Source organism: Coregonus clupeaformis, chromosome 38 (genome assembly GCF_020615455.1).
Source record: "Coregonus clupeaformis isolate EN_2021a chromosome 38, ASM2061545v1, whole genome shotgun sequence".
Taxonomy (NCBI): domain Eukaryota; kingdom Metazoa; phylum Chordata; class Actinopteri; order Salmoniformes; family Salmonidae; genus Coregonus; species Coregonus clupeaformis.
In genome coordinates, this window is record NC_059229.1 from 6310835 (window position 1) to 6324087 (window position 13253).

The window sequence follows — 13253 nt, forward strand, 5'->3', positions numbered from 1 at the left end:
TCCACCACCAGAGTAAACTTTCAAGGTTGCTTAGTTCCACTGCCTGAGTCTATTTTGGTGAGCTCTACAGGCTTAAGAAGAACTGTGCCTGAATCAGAATGGGAATACAGCGGGACTTTCAGAAAAAATTCCTGTGCCTAATCCAAAATGGGAAGTCCATAGGGATTTACGTGGAATCCTCTGCTTGATTTAAAATGGGATTGGCCTTTTCCAGCCTGTAGGCATCCAGAATCCCACAGCTGTGCCTAGGAGGCCTGGGGGTGTGTCTGTTAAGCCCTTACATCTGGCATCTAGTCTAGGGGTCATCCATCTCTGCACACCTCTGTCCAGGACATGAACAATAGGCAATATGAAATACTTACGAAATACAATGGACTACTGCATAACAGGTGCCACACATCAAGTAAGTGATGCAGTGATGGAGGTCAACGTACGCAAGCTGGCCTATCCATAGATATCGAACAGTACTATCTCAATGGGCCTATCTAATGAACTGTTGCAGGTTTTTATGTACTCAAGGTATTTGAACTGTATTCAAGGTTGTGTTGGAGGACAAAACAAATAGAGGGTCACACCATGATCAATAGCCTGACAAATGAAACAACAAATGGATTATAGCAGAGCCATAAAAAAAAAGACACAATTTCAATCCAGGTCAGAAGAGTTATTATAATGACTGCAACAAGCAAAGAAAGCATTACTGTTGACATGTACAGCTTGCAAAGAATGTGAGCAAGAATACAAAGTATTTGAGTTCTAACAACATAGGAGCTTTTCTCAAAACCCTTTTTGTCAGTGAAGCATAATGAATGCAGCTAAGTTTCATGCTTGGGTGACATAAGAAATATGTTTTTGCATTTTTATCATGAAGAATTTGAAGCTAAGGATAATACTCCTCTTGGCAAGCCATGGAATATGAAAATGTATGGTCAGAATGAATTAGCAAGAGTCATTCTTCTGCCATAAGCAGTGGCAGCTCAACCTTGGATCAGTGCACCAATGACAAGACCTGTCATCATGTAACTGCAGCAGCATAGTTCAATTAGTGCAACTTATATGGGTTATGTATAAATTATAAATGGTTAATGAATTCTTGCAATGTCCTCCTTATTGTATGTTCATGTTCATCACTGATTCATTCACAGTTCACTATAGTGAACCCGTGTATTCAGATTATTTGATTCCAAATCAGTAATTGGTTAATTATGAATTTGATAGTCTCAAATTCAGTATTATATTGCAACATCATCACACATGTGTATTCATTATGTAGCAATTCCTTTAGTAATATATTGATTGAAAAATGTTAGCAATGAAATTAGGTGATTCAATTTAGAGTAGGCTAGCCTTGGGGTGTAATGCAAACATGATGCCCTTAACAGAGGAGAAAGGAATAGTTCTGGAAAATTCTACTGAAATGTGTGTGGACCCCATATCATTTTTTTTTTTTCATTCTGAGGACTGTTTCTGCTAGCAAGCTAGCTAAACCTGATTCTAGCCTTACACACACTGGTGGGGGACAAAGGATTTTGGGGTGAGTTTGCTTTCCATTACTTTCACTTGCTTGCTATGTGAACTAACCAAAATATGAAAAGCAATAGTATTCATTAATTGATTTATGTTGAATAGCCTTTCAATTGTATGCCAGGAATTTATGTAAAATGCCACTTTTGTTTGAATAACAGATTTACAGATACATGCAAGGTGATGATGTGACCATTGTGACAGCTCTAGCTAGCAAATAGCTTATTCATATACAGCGTAGGAGGTAGTGGCTATCAAGCTAGCAGGGTGCTTGCTAAATTCTCTGATCCAAGGTTTTTCATGGCAAAATCCACATCCAAAACGGTAGTTTATCTGGTTCGGGTATAGTCACTGTCAATCTGCTGTTTTAACGGCTCAAATCAAAATTGAAATGTTTCAGTGACAGCTAGATAGCTAACGTCAGTTTGCTTTAATCTGAACGCTTAGTAGCTAGCTAATGCTAGCTAGCTGACAACGTATGCGGAGTATCAAATATAGTATTCTGTATCTTAGTTTTCTGCAGATTATTCGCCTTCTCCACAAGTTACCAAGCTAACTGATTGTGTTATCTACGTTTGCATGCTCATCATCTGCTGATCAGATGGTCCAAGTTAGCCAGCTAGCTAGCTATAGCTAGTAGCTACATAGCAAGTAGTTAGCTCGACGTTACTAGCCTCGCTAGCTAGCACAGCTGGGTGTCAGCCAACTACGCAAGATGACAGCGCTTTATTTTTCAGCAAATGCATTTCCATTTATCTGATTTATTTACGTATGTGCAATTATAAGCAAATGCCATTTCAAATAATGTAAGCGATGTTTTTGCACGCGAACAGCTTGCTAGTCGTCACATCAAACCACTGCCATGTTCATGCCTGTCCACTGACAATGTTGTGATGTTGCACATACGTCGACTGACATCATTTTGGCACCAACATCTCTTTTGTCCTCCCTCTCAAGCTACTTACTTTCTTTGCTAATCAATTGTAGAAGTACTGTAATAACAAATGAAGTTAATGAAACACCTAAATGCTTTTCCCCATTATAATGTGTTTATTACAGACCCAATGACTGGAATAAACTGATAGAATTCTTCCTCTCTGCCAAGATGTCAAGTAAGAAATTGTTTGCAATTATAAGTTTAGCCATCAGATAATGAAAATATGAGTTCTTCTGTTAGGTCTCTGACAAAGCTGGGCAACTATGGCAACAAAAATGTGAATATACAAATGTATATGTTATCACAATAAAACAAATAGACTTTCAGCATGAAATATTAACTTCTGGTAGCCTATATGATTTCCTAGTATTATAATTGATAGGTTAATAATTAGCCATCATGTATTTGCTGAGAGAGAAATAGAAAATCACAAAATTCATATCTACCTTGATGGGATTGATTTAATCAACATTGAGAGATGTAAAAGGGGGCTTTTTGCCTCGATTTTAACATCTCACCTTTTCTTTCATAACAGAAAGAGAAAGAGAAAGGCCATATGCCCCTCCCCCTCCCCCAGCCCCTACAACAGTAAGTATTTCTGATGGCACATGGGAAGCCATTTGGAAAGGGATGTCCCATAATAACATTCATGCCGGCTATTATCTTTCAATGTTAACTTGCTACTGTCCATTTTGAGAGGCACACATTTTTTTGGTCTAACTTGTTTTTAAAAGTGGAATCCATTTGGCCATGCAATACGGTATACCCTGCAGATAGTCCTGTTACCACAATAGAATTGGTCAATGCAATAGGCTTTGCAGTCTCAGATAATAAGCTCCACTCCCTAAGATGTGAGGTACCATTTATAACATACTGTAGACTATACATTATTTTCATTACAAACAACACTAATGTATAGATAACACTGCTGTCTAGATTACCCTTCATGTTGCTTTAGCATGAGTGCAAGTCTTTTTCAGTTGCTTTTTTCAGCTTTCCAACATTCATGTTTTCACAAGTTTTTCATTGATTTTGTCTTGTTTTACCCCATTATTTGATGTCATTTCTCATCTGTGTTTCTATCTCATTTGTCTCCATCAGCAATTGCCCAACACCCCCGGGTTTGTGGGGTACAACCCATACAGCCATCTGGCTTACAACAACTACAGGCTGGGAGGGACAACAAGCAGCAACAGTCGGGCAACGGTAGGAATATAATGACGTAGCGAAAACACAGGGATAAAATCCAAGAGACACAGACAACTGAAGGAAACGAACGTCAATATTTAAAATAACTATCTAGTTTGATTGAAACGGCCTAATGTAGCTTGCTTAGTGAAACTCAGTAATAACGTATATGCAGATGTGAGCTATAACAGCTCTTGACAACTTTGCTCTTTTGCTTTGTTCAGAAATAGTACTTTTTCCAGTGCTTATAAGAGCAGACATTCTTGCACAGACAGACAGTATGATTCGTCTAACCCATTCCATTACCAAGGCTTTCTGAGATGTATGCCATCCCAACGTTCCTCTGCTGCCTCCATCATACTGTGCAGACTGGCCAAGCGTCCATCTGTGTGTATTCAAAATCGCTCGATCCTGCCCTTCAAAGTCTGCATTGCTGACAGCCATGCAAAGTAACCCATGCCATCAGCGTTGCCATGGCATTATAGACCCCATGCTTGGCATGGGTTTCGGCTGCTACGGGAATAATTCAGTCGCTGCATGCAAGATGTGGTTGGCACTCAGATTCTGATAATGGCGTTATGTCGCGCAGTGTGCAAATCTCAGCTTTAGGGAGATTTTGTATTTTCTTCAATCAGCGTTACTCAATCATAGTCTCTGTGTGACTTCTGTACACTGGTTGGGCTCAAACAGGCTTTAATTAAATAAAGGCGATTTAACTTATGGTGTTGTAGTTTGATGCATCTTTGTTGGAATTTTTACATATACTTTGTTGAAGGTTGGATGATCAACTATGTGGATGCGTATTTTCCTGCAGGGTGTATCTCAGTCGAGACTTTGCTTAGTGTAAAGTTGTATGAGTAGTCATTTTTAGCACCAGTTGGTGTCCTAACTTTGACTTCTCTAATAAGTGCCTTTTTATTTCCCAGAATTCTTCAGGAATAAACATTCCAAAGCCACCCAAGCCGCCAGACAAGCCGTTGATGCCATACATGCGATATAGTCGCAAGGTAAGTTGTCTACATGCAACATTAGTTAAACACAAACTGCTCCACCGTGCGCACCATTGCAAGACATATTCAAATGCTGTACTATACCCTTACAACATGCAGCACTTTAGCCAGGGTTAGGGACGAGCACTTTTAAGTTAAACTACACATCGTCTGCCCCATGAGTCCATGGAGGTAGGTGTGAACTGTGAAACTTGACATACAGCAGCCTAGTCATTAGGAGTACTACAGACAGACTGGGATATCTCCCTGGAGATGGAGTTTAAACACGGCCTACATAGGTTTGTGACCTATCTGCTTAGAGATAATGAGCCCCTGTCTGGTTCTCATCACCAGGTTTGGGATCAAGTAAAAGCCTCCAATCCCGATCTGAAGCTATGGGAAATTGGGAAGATAATCGGTGGCATGTGGAGGGACCTCACTGATGAGGAGAAACAGGATTACTTGAATGATTACGAAGCAGAGAAGGTTTGTTTTACCGGGGTGTTTATTTACGGGGTTGTTATGGGTGACCAGTAACAAGTGTCTCCAACAGTTGTCAGAAGGGTCCCTCCAGTCATCATTCCTTCCTTTGTAAAAATACTGAGTAACTTTTCTTCAACGTTGAATAGTTTGTTTTGCATTGAAGGGGCACGTGTCTCTCCCTTTGTTACATCTGTGTCTCTCCTCTACAGATTGAGTACAATGAGAGCATGAAAGCCTACCACAACTCTCCAGCCTACCTGGCTTACGTCAACGCTAAGAGCCGTGCCGAGGCTGCTCTGGAGGAGGAAAGCCGACAGCGCCAGTCTCGTCTCGACAAGGGCGAGCCGTACATGAGTATCCAGCCAGCAGACGACCCAGACGGTAAGACACTCTCAGCACTACTAGTATTACCATGTCAGTCACACTCTGGTTCCCACACCATGTTTCAGCAACTGTGACATCACCTTGGTGTCAATTTCTATCCTTCCTCTCTTTGTCACACTTGCTACTTCACCATATAGGCCACACTCCATTTCAGCTCTGTAGTATAAGTCTGGGCCCTGTATTTGAGATCAATTGCTTCAATGAGTTCCAGTAAGGAACAAGGCAACACACATCACATAGAAAACTGGACTTCTGAGTTACACCCTATATGAAATGATCCTTGTCTCAGATCGAGCTGGATAATGATATACAGGAAATGCATAAAAAACTTGTGGTAATGGAAACACCCAAGATATAAAAATGTTATAATTAGGATCGCTATGGGTTACGTTCTCAACAAGCTGCACGTATATTGATGACTTCAAAAATATTTGCCACATGAGTTGCTTTATAGATACAGAGAATGGGGAGAGTCTGAACAAATTGTTCTGTTGGTTTTGGAGAAAAAGCACCAAACAATTATAAGTGAAGATCAACCAATGGAACAAGGCGCTGGATGAAGATGATGATCATTTTCGAATGACGTCTTTCTCCACCATAAAATGTATGTCAATATGAAGCCAACATTTTATTTCTTGCTCCCAAATGCACAGACAATCAAATGCACCCATTGCTATTTTCAAAGGGTAGCATCCTTCACAGACTTCAAATGAAATGGGTGTTTGACTACTACAATAAATCACTTTATTTATTTCATCACTGCACTAAGACTTCAGTTTTAGATTTTTTGTCAATTTAATGACTTTTGGCCTAACGTGGAATAAATGAATTCTCCATGTGTTCAATAAGAAGTTGACCTTATTAAAGAGACAATTTCTTCTCCTACATTTATGACATACTTTGATGTTAGTATTATAGAGGACAGCTTAATTTTACCCTGGATTTTAAAGGAAAGTGTCATGTACTTAGAGCTTGGATGTTCACTTAGTTTCGCAATATCTTCTACTTTTTCGAAGAAATAGTAAGAGCACGAGCGCCAGTAAAAACCACTAAGACGTTTCTGGAGTAAATGTGTAAGGTTTTTGAGAGTTAGGGAGAGAGAAAGATGACTCTTTAATTCTCTACCCACACATGAATATCATTTCACCATTCACCACAACAATGTTGAAACACCCTTTGCAAATGTGTATAACTATATTCTTACAACAAACATGTAAACAGCCAACTATGCAGACATTTCCTACTGATATAAATGATTTAACCAAACGTAGGTATGTAAATGTTAAGCTATGTCAGATCAGATTTCTTTCCTGATGCCTACGACATCTATACTTGTTGGGTGAGAACTTTCCGCTCTGTACCCATTGACAGTTGTATTCATTGAGAGTGCCCAAACTCTGATCGCCACATAGCACCCGCCACGTACCCTTTCATTCTCTTTCCCAGATTACGACGACGGATTCTCCATGAAGCACTCGGCCGCCGCCCGTTTCCAGCGCAACCACCGTCTGATCAGCGAGATCCTGAGCGAGAGCGTGGTCCCCGACGTGCGCTCCGTCGTCACTACCGCCCGCATGCAGGTCTTAAAACGGCAGGTCCAGTCTCTGATGGTGCACCAGGTACGCTACGCTGGGTCTGTCAGTCTTCCTAGATACATACACAGTACCAGTCAAAGTTTGGACACACCTACTCATTCAAGGGTTTGTCTTTATTGTTACTATTTTTACATTGTAGAATAATAGTGAAGGTATCAAAACTATGAAATACCACATATGGAATCATGTAGTAACCAAAGAAGTGTTAAACAATATTTTATATTTGAGATTCTTCAAATAGCCACCCTTTGCCTTGATGACAGCTTTGCACACTCTTGGCTTTCTCTCAACCAGCTTCACCTGGAATGCTTTTCCACCAGTCTTGAAGGAGTTCCCACATATGCTGAGCAGTTGTTGGCTGCTTTTCCTTCACTCTGCCGTCCGACTCATCCCAAATCATCTCAATTGGGTTGAGGTCGGGGGATTGTGGAGGCCAGGTCATCTGATGCAGCACTCCATCACTCTCCTTCTTGGTAAAATAGTCATTACACAGTATGGAGGTGTGTTGGGTCATTGTCCTGTTGAAAAACAAATGATAGTCCCACTAAGCCCAAACCAGATGCTATGGCGTATCGCTGCAGAATGCTGTGGGAGCCATGCTGGTTAAGTGTGCCTTGAATTGTAAATAAATTACAGACAGTGTCACCAGCAAAGCACACCCACACCATAACACCTCCTCCTCCATGCTTTACGGTGGGAACTACACATGCAGATATCATCCGTTCACCCACACCGCGTCTCACAAAGACACGGCGGTTTGAACCAGAAATCTCAAATTTGGACTCCAGAACAAAGGACACATTTCCACCGGTCTAATGTCCATTGCTCGTGTTTCTTGGCCCAAGCAGGTCTCTTCTTCTTATTGGTGTCCTTTAGTAGTGGTTTCTTTGCAGCAATTTGACCATGAAGGCTGATTCCACAGGCCCCTCTGAACAGTTGATGTTGAGAGGATTTGAACCTGTGAAGCATTTATTTGGGCTGCATTTTCTGAGGCTGGTAACTCTAATAAACGTATGCTCTGCAGCAGAGGTAACTCTGTGTCTTCCATTCCTGTGGCGGTCCTCATGAGAGCCAGTTTCATCATAGTGCTTGATGGTTTTTGCGACTGCACTTGAAGAAACTTTCAAAGTTCTTGAAATGTTCCTTATTGACTGACCTTCATGTCTTAAAGTAATGATGGACTCTCGTTTCTCTTTGCTTATTTGAGCTGTTCTTGCCATAATATGGACTTGGTCTTTTACCAAATAGGGCTATCTTCTGATTGGCTCAAACACATTAAGAAGGAAATAAGTTCCACAAATTATCTTTTAAGAAGGCACACCTGTTAATTTTAATGCATTCCAGGTGATTACCTCATGAAGCTGGTTGAGAGAATGCCAAGAGTGTGCAAAGCTGTCATCAAGGCAAAGGGTGGCTATTTGAAGAATAAAATATATTTTGATTTGTTTAACATTTTTTGGATTACTACATGATTCCATATGTGTTATTTCATAGTTTTCTTCACTATTATTCTACAATGTAAAAAATAGTAAAAATAAAGAAAAACCCTTCAATGAGTAGGTGTGTCCAAACTTTTGACTGGTAGTGTAGATATTACTATACCTAGCCCTATCAAGTTGGATGTTCCCAGTCATGGTGTTATTGTCATGGTAACCTGGATATCTGATCCTTTCTCCTTATTTGATAATTCAGTAATGATTAAAAACATGTAATCAGTCAGGTAAATTGACAGGTCTCTCTCTGTGTGTCTGGTCCATAGAGGAAGCTAGAGGCTGAGCTACTTCAGATTGAAGACCGCCACCAGGACAAGAAAAGGAAATTCATCGATGCCACGGAGTCTTTCACCAGCGAGCTGAAAAGGGTATGGAATCATCATCTAGGAACTTGTATGCAATCCATTGTGTTGCACATAGTAAATATTACAGTGTTGACCTCAGGCTATGTGCAATGGGCCAGTTCTGTGTTGTAGAGATCCGCAGCTGCTAACTTTATCCATGTGTATTGGCTAACATGCGGCGTCGTCACTTAGAATTTGTAGACTGACTCGTTGCAGTTCTGAATCCAGATACTGCACTGTATAGTGAATACACTGTGTAGTCCATACCCCAGGTGGCGCCATTTACTTAGAGTCAATTTACTTCCTCTGCTTCACAATGGGCAAGTCAATGTAGTATTATTGTAGAGGAAACAGGAACTGTGCCAAATCTGATCAAGGTGTACTCACTAATCACAGTCCATGTTACTAATCACAGTTGCACAGGTGTGAGATTGATTGTGAGATTAATAGCGTTAATCCCCAGCATTAATCCCCGGTGGGAGACTCAACATGTTGCCACTCTGTGCCCAGCTGTGTTGTATGAAAGTGGAGGTGGACATGGAGAAGATATCTGCAGAGGTTGCTGCGGCAGAGGAGGCATCCCGCAAGCGTATGTCGGAGCGGGAGAAAGAGGCATCCACGTCCTCTAGTCTGGAGGAGGACGAGAAACCAGTTGGTCCGTCAAACAGCAGCAAAAGCCAGCAGGAGTCTGTCAGTGACAGCAGCAACAAGGAGAGAGAGGAGATGGAACCCAGCCTCATGGATACTGGTGGTGAGGCCCAACAGTATTAATAACTCAACTGTATGGTTTTTTAATGTATGGTTCTGGTCAGGTCCCCTGAGTTAGGTTTTCTCTCTTGGGTAGATGCTTCTCTTGGTAGATTGACTGCTAAGCGCATTTTACAACGTTATTTTCACGTTTGAAAGTACATTGGTCCAAACGTGTTTGCTGTCTGCTAATATTTCCTGCTTTCTTGGTTACAGAGAAGTCAAAAGCCTCGGAGGAGTCGGCGGCTCGTCCTGCCAGTGAGGTTGAGGAGGGTGCGCCGTCAGAGGACAAGGAGAGTGTTCCGGAAGGGGTGATGGAGGAGGGCACCAGTGACAGTAACACGGGGTCGGAGACCACCTCTGCCGTGACGGAGGACGCCCCGCCCAGCGAGCCAGCAGCTTCAGAGGGGCCCAGCAGGGCACGCCCTGCCGCCCACTGAGGAGTCAACCTCTGACCTTTGGGCCGAGAAATGTCCATGATGTGTCACTCCATCTCTTCAGTCACACTCAGATGATAACACATTGTACATTAGCATCTATGTGAAAAAATCTGTGTTTAAATGGGCTTTAGTTCAAATGTGAAGTTTTATGCAATTGGTTGAATCTTTGGAGCTCTGTTGGCAGGGTCAAAATGGATCTGCTGTCAATTTGCAAAGCGCTTCAAGTCTGCAAAGCAAAGTAATTATCCCAACGAAAGTGAATGACATCGTTAAATTGAGTCACAATAAGCCCACGTGAATTCACCGTATCTCCATCACAGACCACGGTGGCAGTCGAAAACCAACCATCCATCACCTGTCAATATATCAAAACATATCTCCTGTCTTATTCAATGGTACTATATCTGGCAGACACCAGATCTTACCGATTGAGGCTGGTTGTAAAAACTGTCACAAAAAATAAGTTGTTGAATGTTTAATTACTTGTTCTTTATAGTGTAATGTTATTGTTGCTTTCAATTTTATTTTTGCATGGTGTCGCAACTACTCAAATGGGAGAGTTTGCTTAGTAGCGGCAGGGGTGGGGTGACTCTCCATCCAATATTTTTTTATGTTTACTCTAAGTATCAGTATTAAGTGACAGTATTGTCTCAGGAGTTAGTAGAAATAAGTCGTTGTTTTCATTATTTATTATTATTCTTGTGTATTGTGAGTCCTGGGCCCAGTCCATCCGTCCACCAACCTGTTGTATGCTAGGAGTTCATCCATGCTGTACAATGCTCTACCAGTCAGTGTTCTAAAGTCTGCTAGCTCTCAATCAAATCAAAAGCTGTATGCTTAGAACAACCTTTCAGTGTTATGTGATTATGATCAGTAGTACAGTGTTCAACCCAGAACAAACTCTTAAATGTTTATATGCAATGTAATAAGCAGTGTTACAAGGTTTGCTTGAACGTGAGTGGTTTTTCATCTCATCCTAAAGCAACTTGAGCAGAGTGAGTCATCAACATACCGTCTTAAAATCGATTTTGTTTGACATATTTATACCAATAAACTTTTCTACCCTGACATGACGTTTGTTTTCAATGTCTCACGCGGTGTGTATAGAATGGTAATCATTTAAGGTGGTGGTGTTTGTTCATTTTAACAGTTATTCCTCAGGCTGAGGTGACAGAGGATCATTCCATGTTGGAATTGTGACCTATTTGAACTGGCCAGCTTTTATGAGACATAAAAAACTCTAGGCAGAATGTGGTACACTTCCAACGGCTTATCATATACAATCTATGGCACCCAATACTGATGATAGATTTGATACTATATGTTAAAGATGTTCTGGTCTGGTCTGTGTCCTCTTATCTGCAAGGTACAAGGAAGTGGGTGAGATGAAAAGGAATTTGCATTGGTTTCCTGTTTTCAATGTAGCACTGCTCTTTCCAGCTGTCTGAGGTATTGTTATCTTTTGTAGTTACCATGTTTTAAACTACAGTATTTATATTGTATTGACCTGATGTGAGCAAAATAGACAGGTAGAAGATAAACAGAGAAAGATACAGCACCAGTCGTCTTCCTGCTACCTCTGTCACCTTTGCAGCTAGATTTCACGTGCATGAACCACACGAGCTGCCCCATAGAATTTGAATTAGTGGAAAAGACATTCCCATTCAAATCAACATTCCATGATGGGTGGACCGGTGACCTATTGAGTTTACCCCCCCCCCCACACACACAATCATTACATTTCAATGAGCAGCCTTCTGCAATAGTGATGAGATTTGTCACAGCTTTATTGTAGCTGCAGAGGTGCACAGTTGTCACCCAGCAGCAGTCACCTGGATGCACAGAACTGTGGTTAGTGTTTCTTTGCTGGGTTCCTTTCCTGAGCGCAGTGAAAACTCAAAGCCGCAACCGCACAGGCAGACAGGTGTGCAGCTTGTGCAGAGTTGGGGAGAGTAGAGGAGAATAAGACTGAACGTGACCTTTACTGACCAAGATAAACCAAGACAGCAGTCCAACTGCCACCACTGCCTAAACAAAAGTGTTGTGGCGGTAAACACACAATGACAAACGTATACTGTATGAGTATTGGTTTTACTTTTGGAGAAATTACTGAGACTTTTGTGTAAATTACTCATTTGTGAAGGTTGTCAAAGGGGACATGAAGAAACATTAGTATCTCTCTAATATTTTGGATTAAACACACATAAAGCGTTGATTGTAATGAGTCTGTCTCACCTTAGAAGTGCGGCAGGGGCGGCAGGTAGCTTAGTGGTTAAGAGTGTCTGGTCTAAATGCCGACTAAAAAAAATGTTAAAACTGTAAATGTCTCACCTTAGAAGTACTCTACATATCAGCCACTTGCTCTGGGAGGCCTGTTTTGTAGTTGTTGATTTGGCAAACATCCAGAATTGGTAAGACACTTAAAAATAGTCCCTTCAATGCATGCAGTTTACAGAATGAGCATCCATCTTGTTTGTTATGCAGTAAATACTGTTCAGTATTTTTTTAAAGTTATAGTTGTACTTTTATTCTAGCTAAATGTAACTCAAAGTGGGATATTTGCTATGATGCTGATTTCATTTTAATACAGACTTTGTAATACAGCCATCGAACAGAACCTTATGGAACCCTTTTTGTCCCAGACGGTTCTAAATGGAACCCAAAATAGTTCTACCTGGAGCCAAAAAGGTTCTACCTGGAACCAAAAAGGTTTCTCCTATGGGGACAGTCGAAGAACCCTTTTGGAACCCTTTTTCTAAGAGTACATACAGTACATCTATTGTAATGATAAGCAGTAAGCTCTGTTTGACCCAGAGACTGAACTTTTCCTAACCTTCCTCAATGCTCCACCTGAAAGGACAGGCAGGTGTGGGGATAAACTGCAGACAATAGAAAATAGTAGACAAAAGTAGAAAATACAATTAAAATCAATGTCTAATGGCTTTTAATCTAACATCAGCTGTAAACTCAGTCAGAGATGGCATGGCCAATTTCATCAACATCTAAGCCTATTGATAAGTAATGGGGTTGTAATGGCGAGGTGAGAAACCAAATCTATACCAATTTAGGGCCTAAATATTGTGTTCTCAATGAACTGATGTAACCTATTCTTCACTGCAGACTAGAAAG

General features: G+C 41.0%; 1 protein-coding gene across 2 annotated transcripts; it reads left to right on the plus strand.

Annotated features, from left to right (window-relative positions):
- The first annotated feature begins 1339 nt into the window (after nucleotides 1-1339).
- Nucleotides 1340-11192, plus strand: LOC121533299 (SWI/SNF-related matrix-associated actin-dependent regulator of chromatin subfamily E member 1). Of its 2 annotated transcripts, XM_045211741.1 has the most exons (11): nucleotides 1340-1534; nucleotides 2584-2636; nucleotides 2997-3049; nucleotides 3563-3667; nucleotides 4576-4656; nucleotides 4993-5124; nucleotides 5331-5502; nucleotides 6952-7124; nucleotides 8860-8961; nucleotides 9448-9688; nucleotides 9901-11192. In XM_045211741.1, exons 2-11 carry the CDS (start codon nucleotides 2630-2632, stop codon nucleotides 10122-10124), a joined length of 1290 nt encoding a protein of 429 aa, XP_045067676.1. In that variant the 5' UTR covers nucleotides 1340-1534; nucleotides 2584-2629; the 3' UTR covers nucleotides 10125-11192. The 2 variants fall into 2 exon arrangements, with proteins under 2 accessions (XP_045067676.1, XP_045067675.1); XM_045211740.1 differs by lacking the exon at nucleotides 4993-5124 and having other exon boundaries at nucleotides 1460-1534.
- Nucleotides 11193-13253: the final 2061 nt, after the last annotated feature.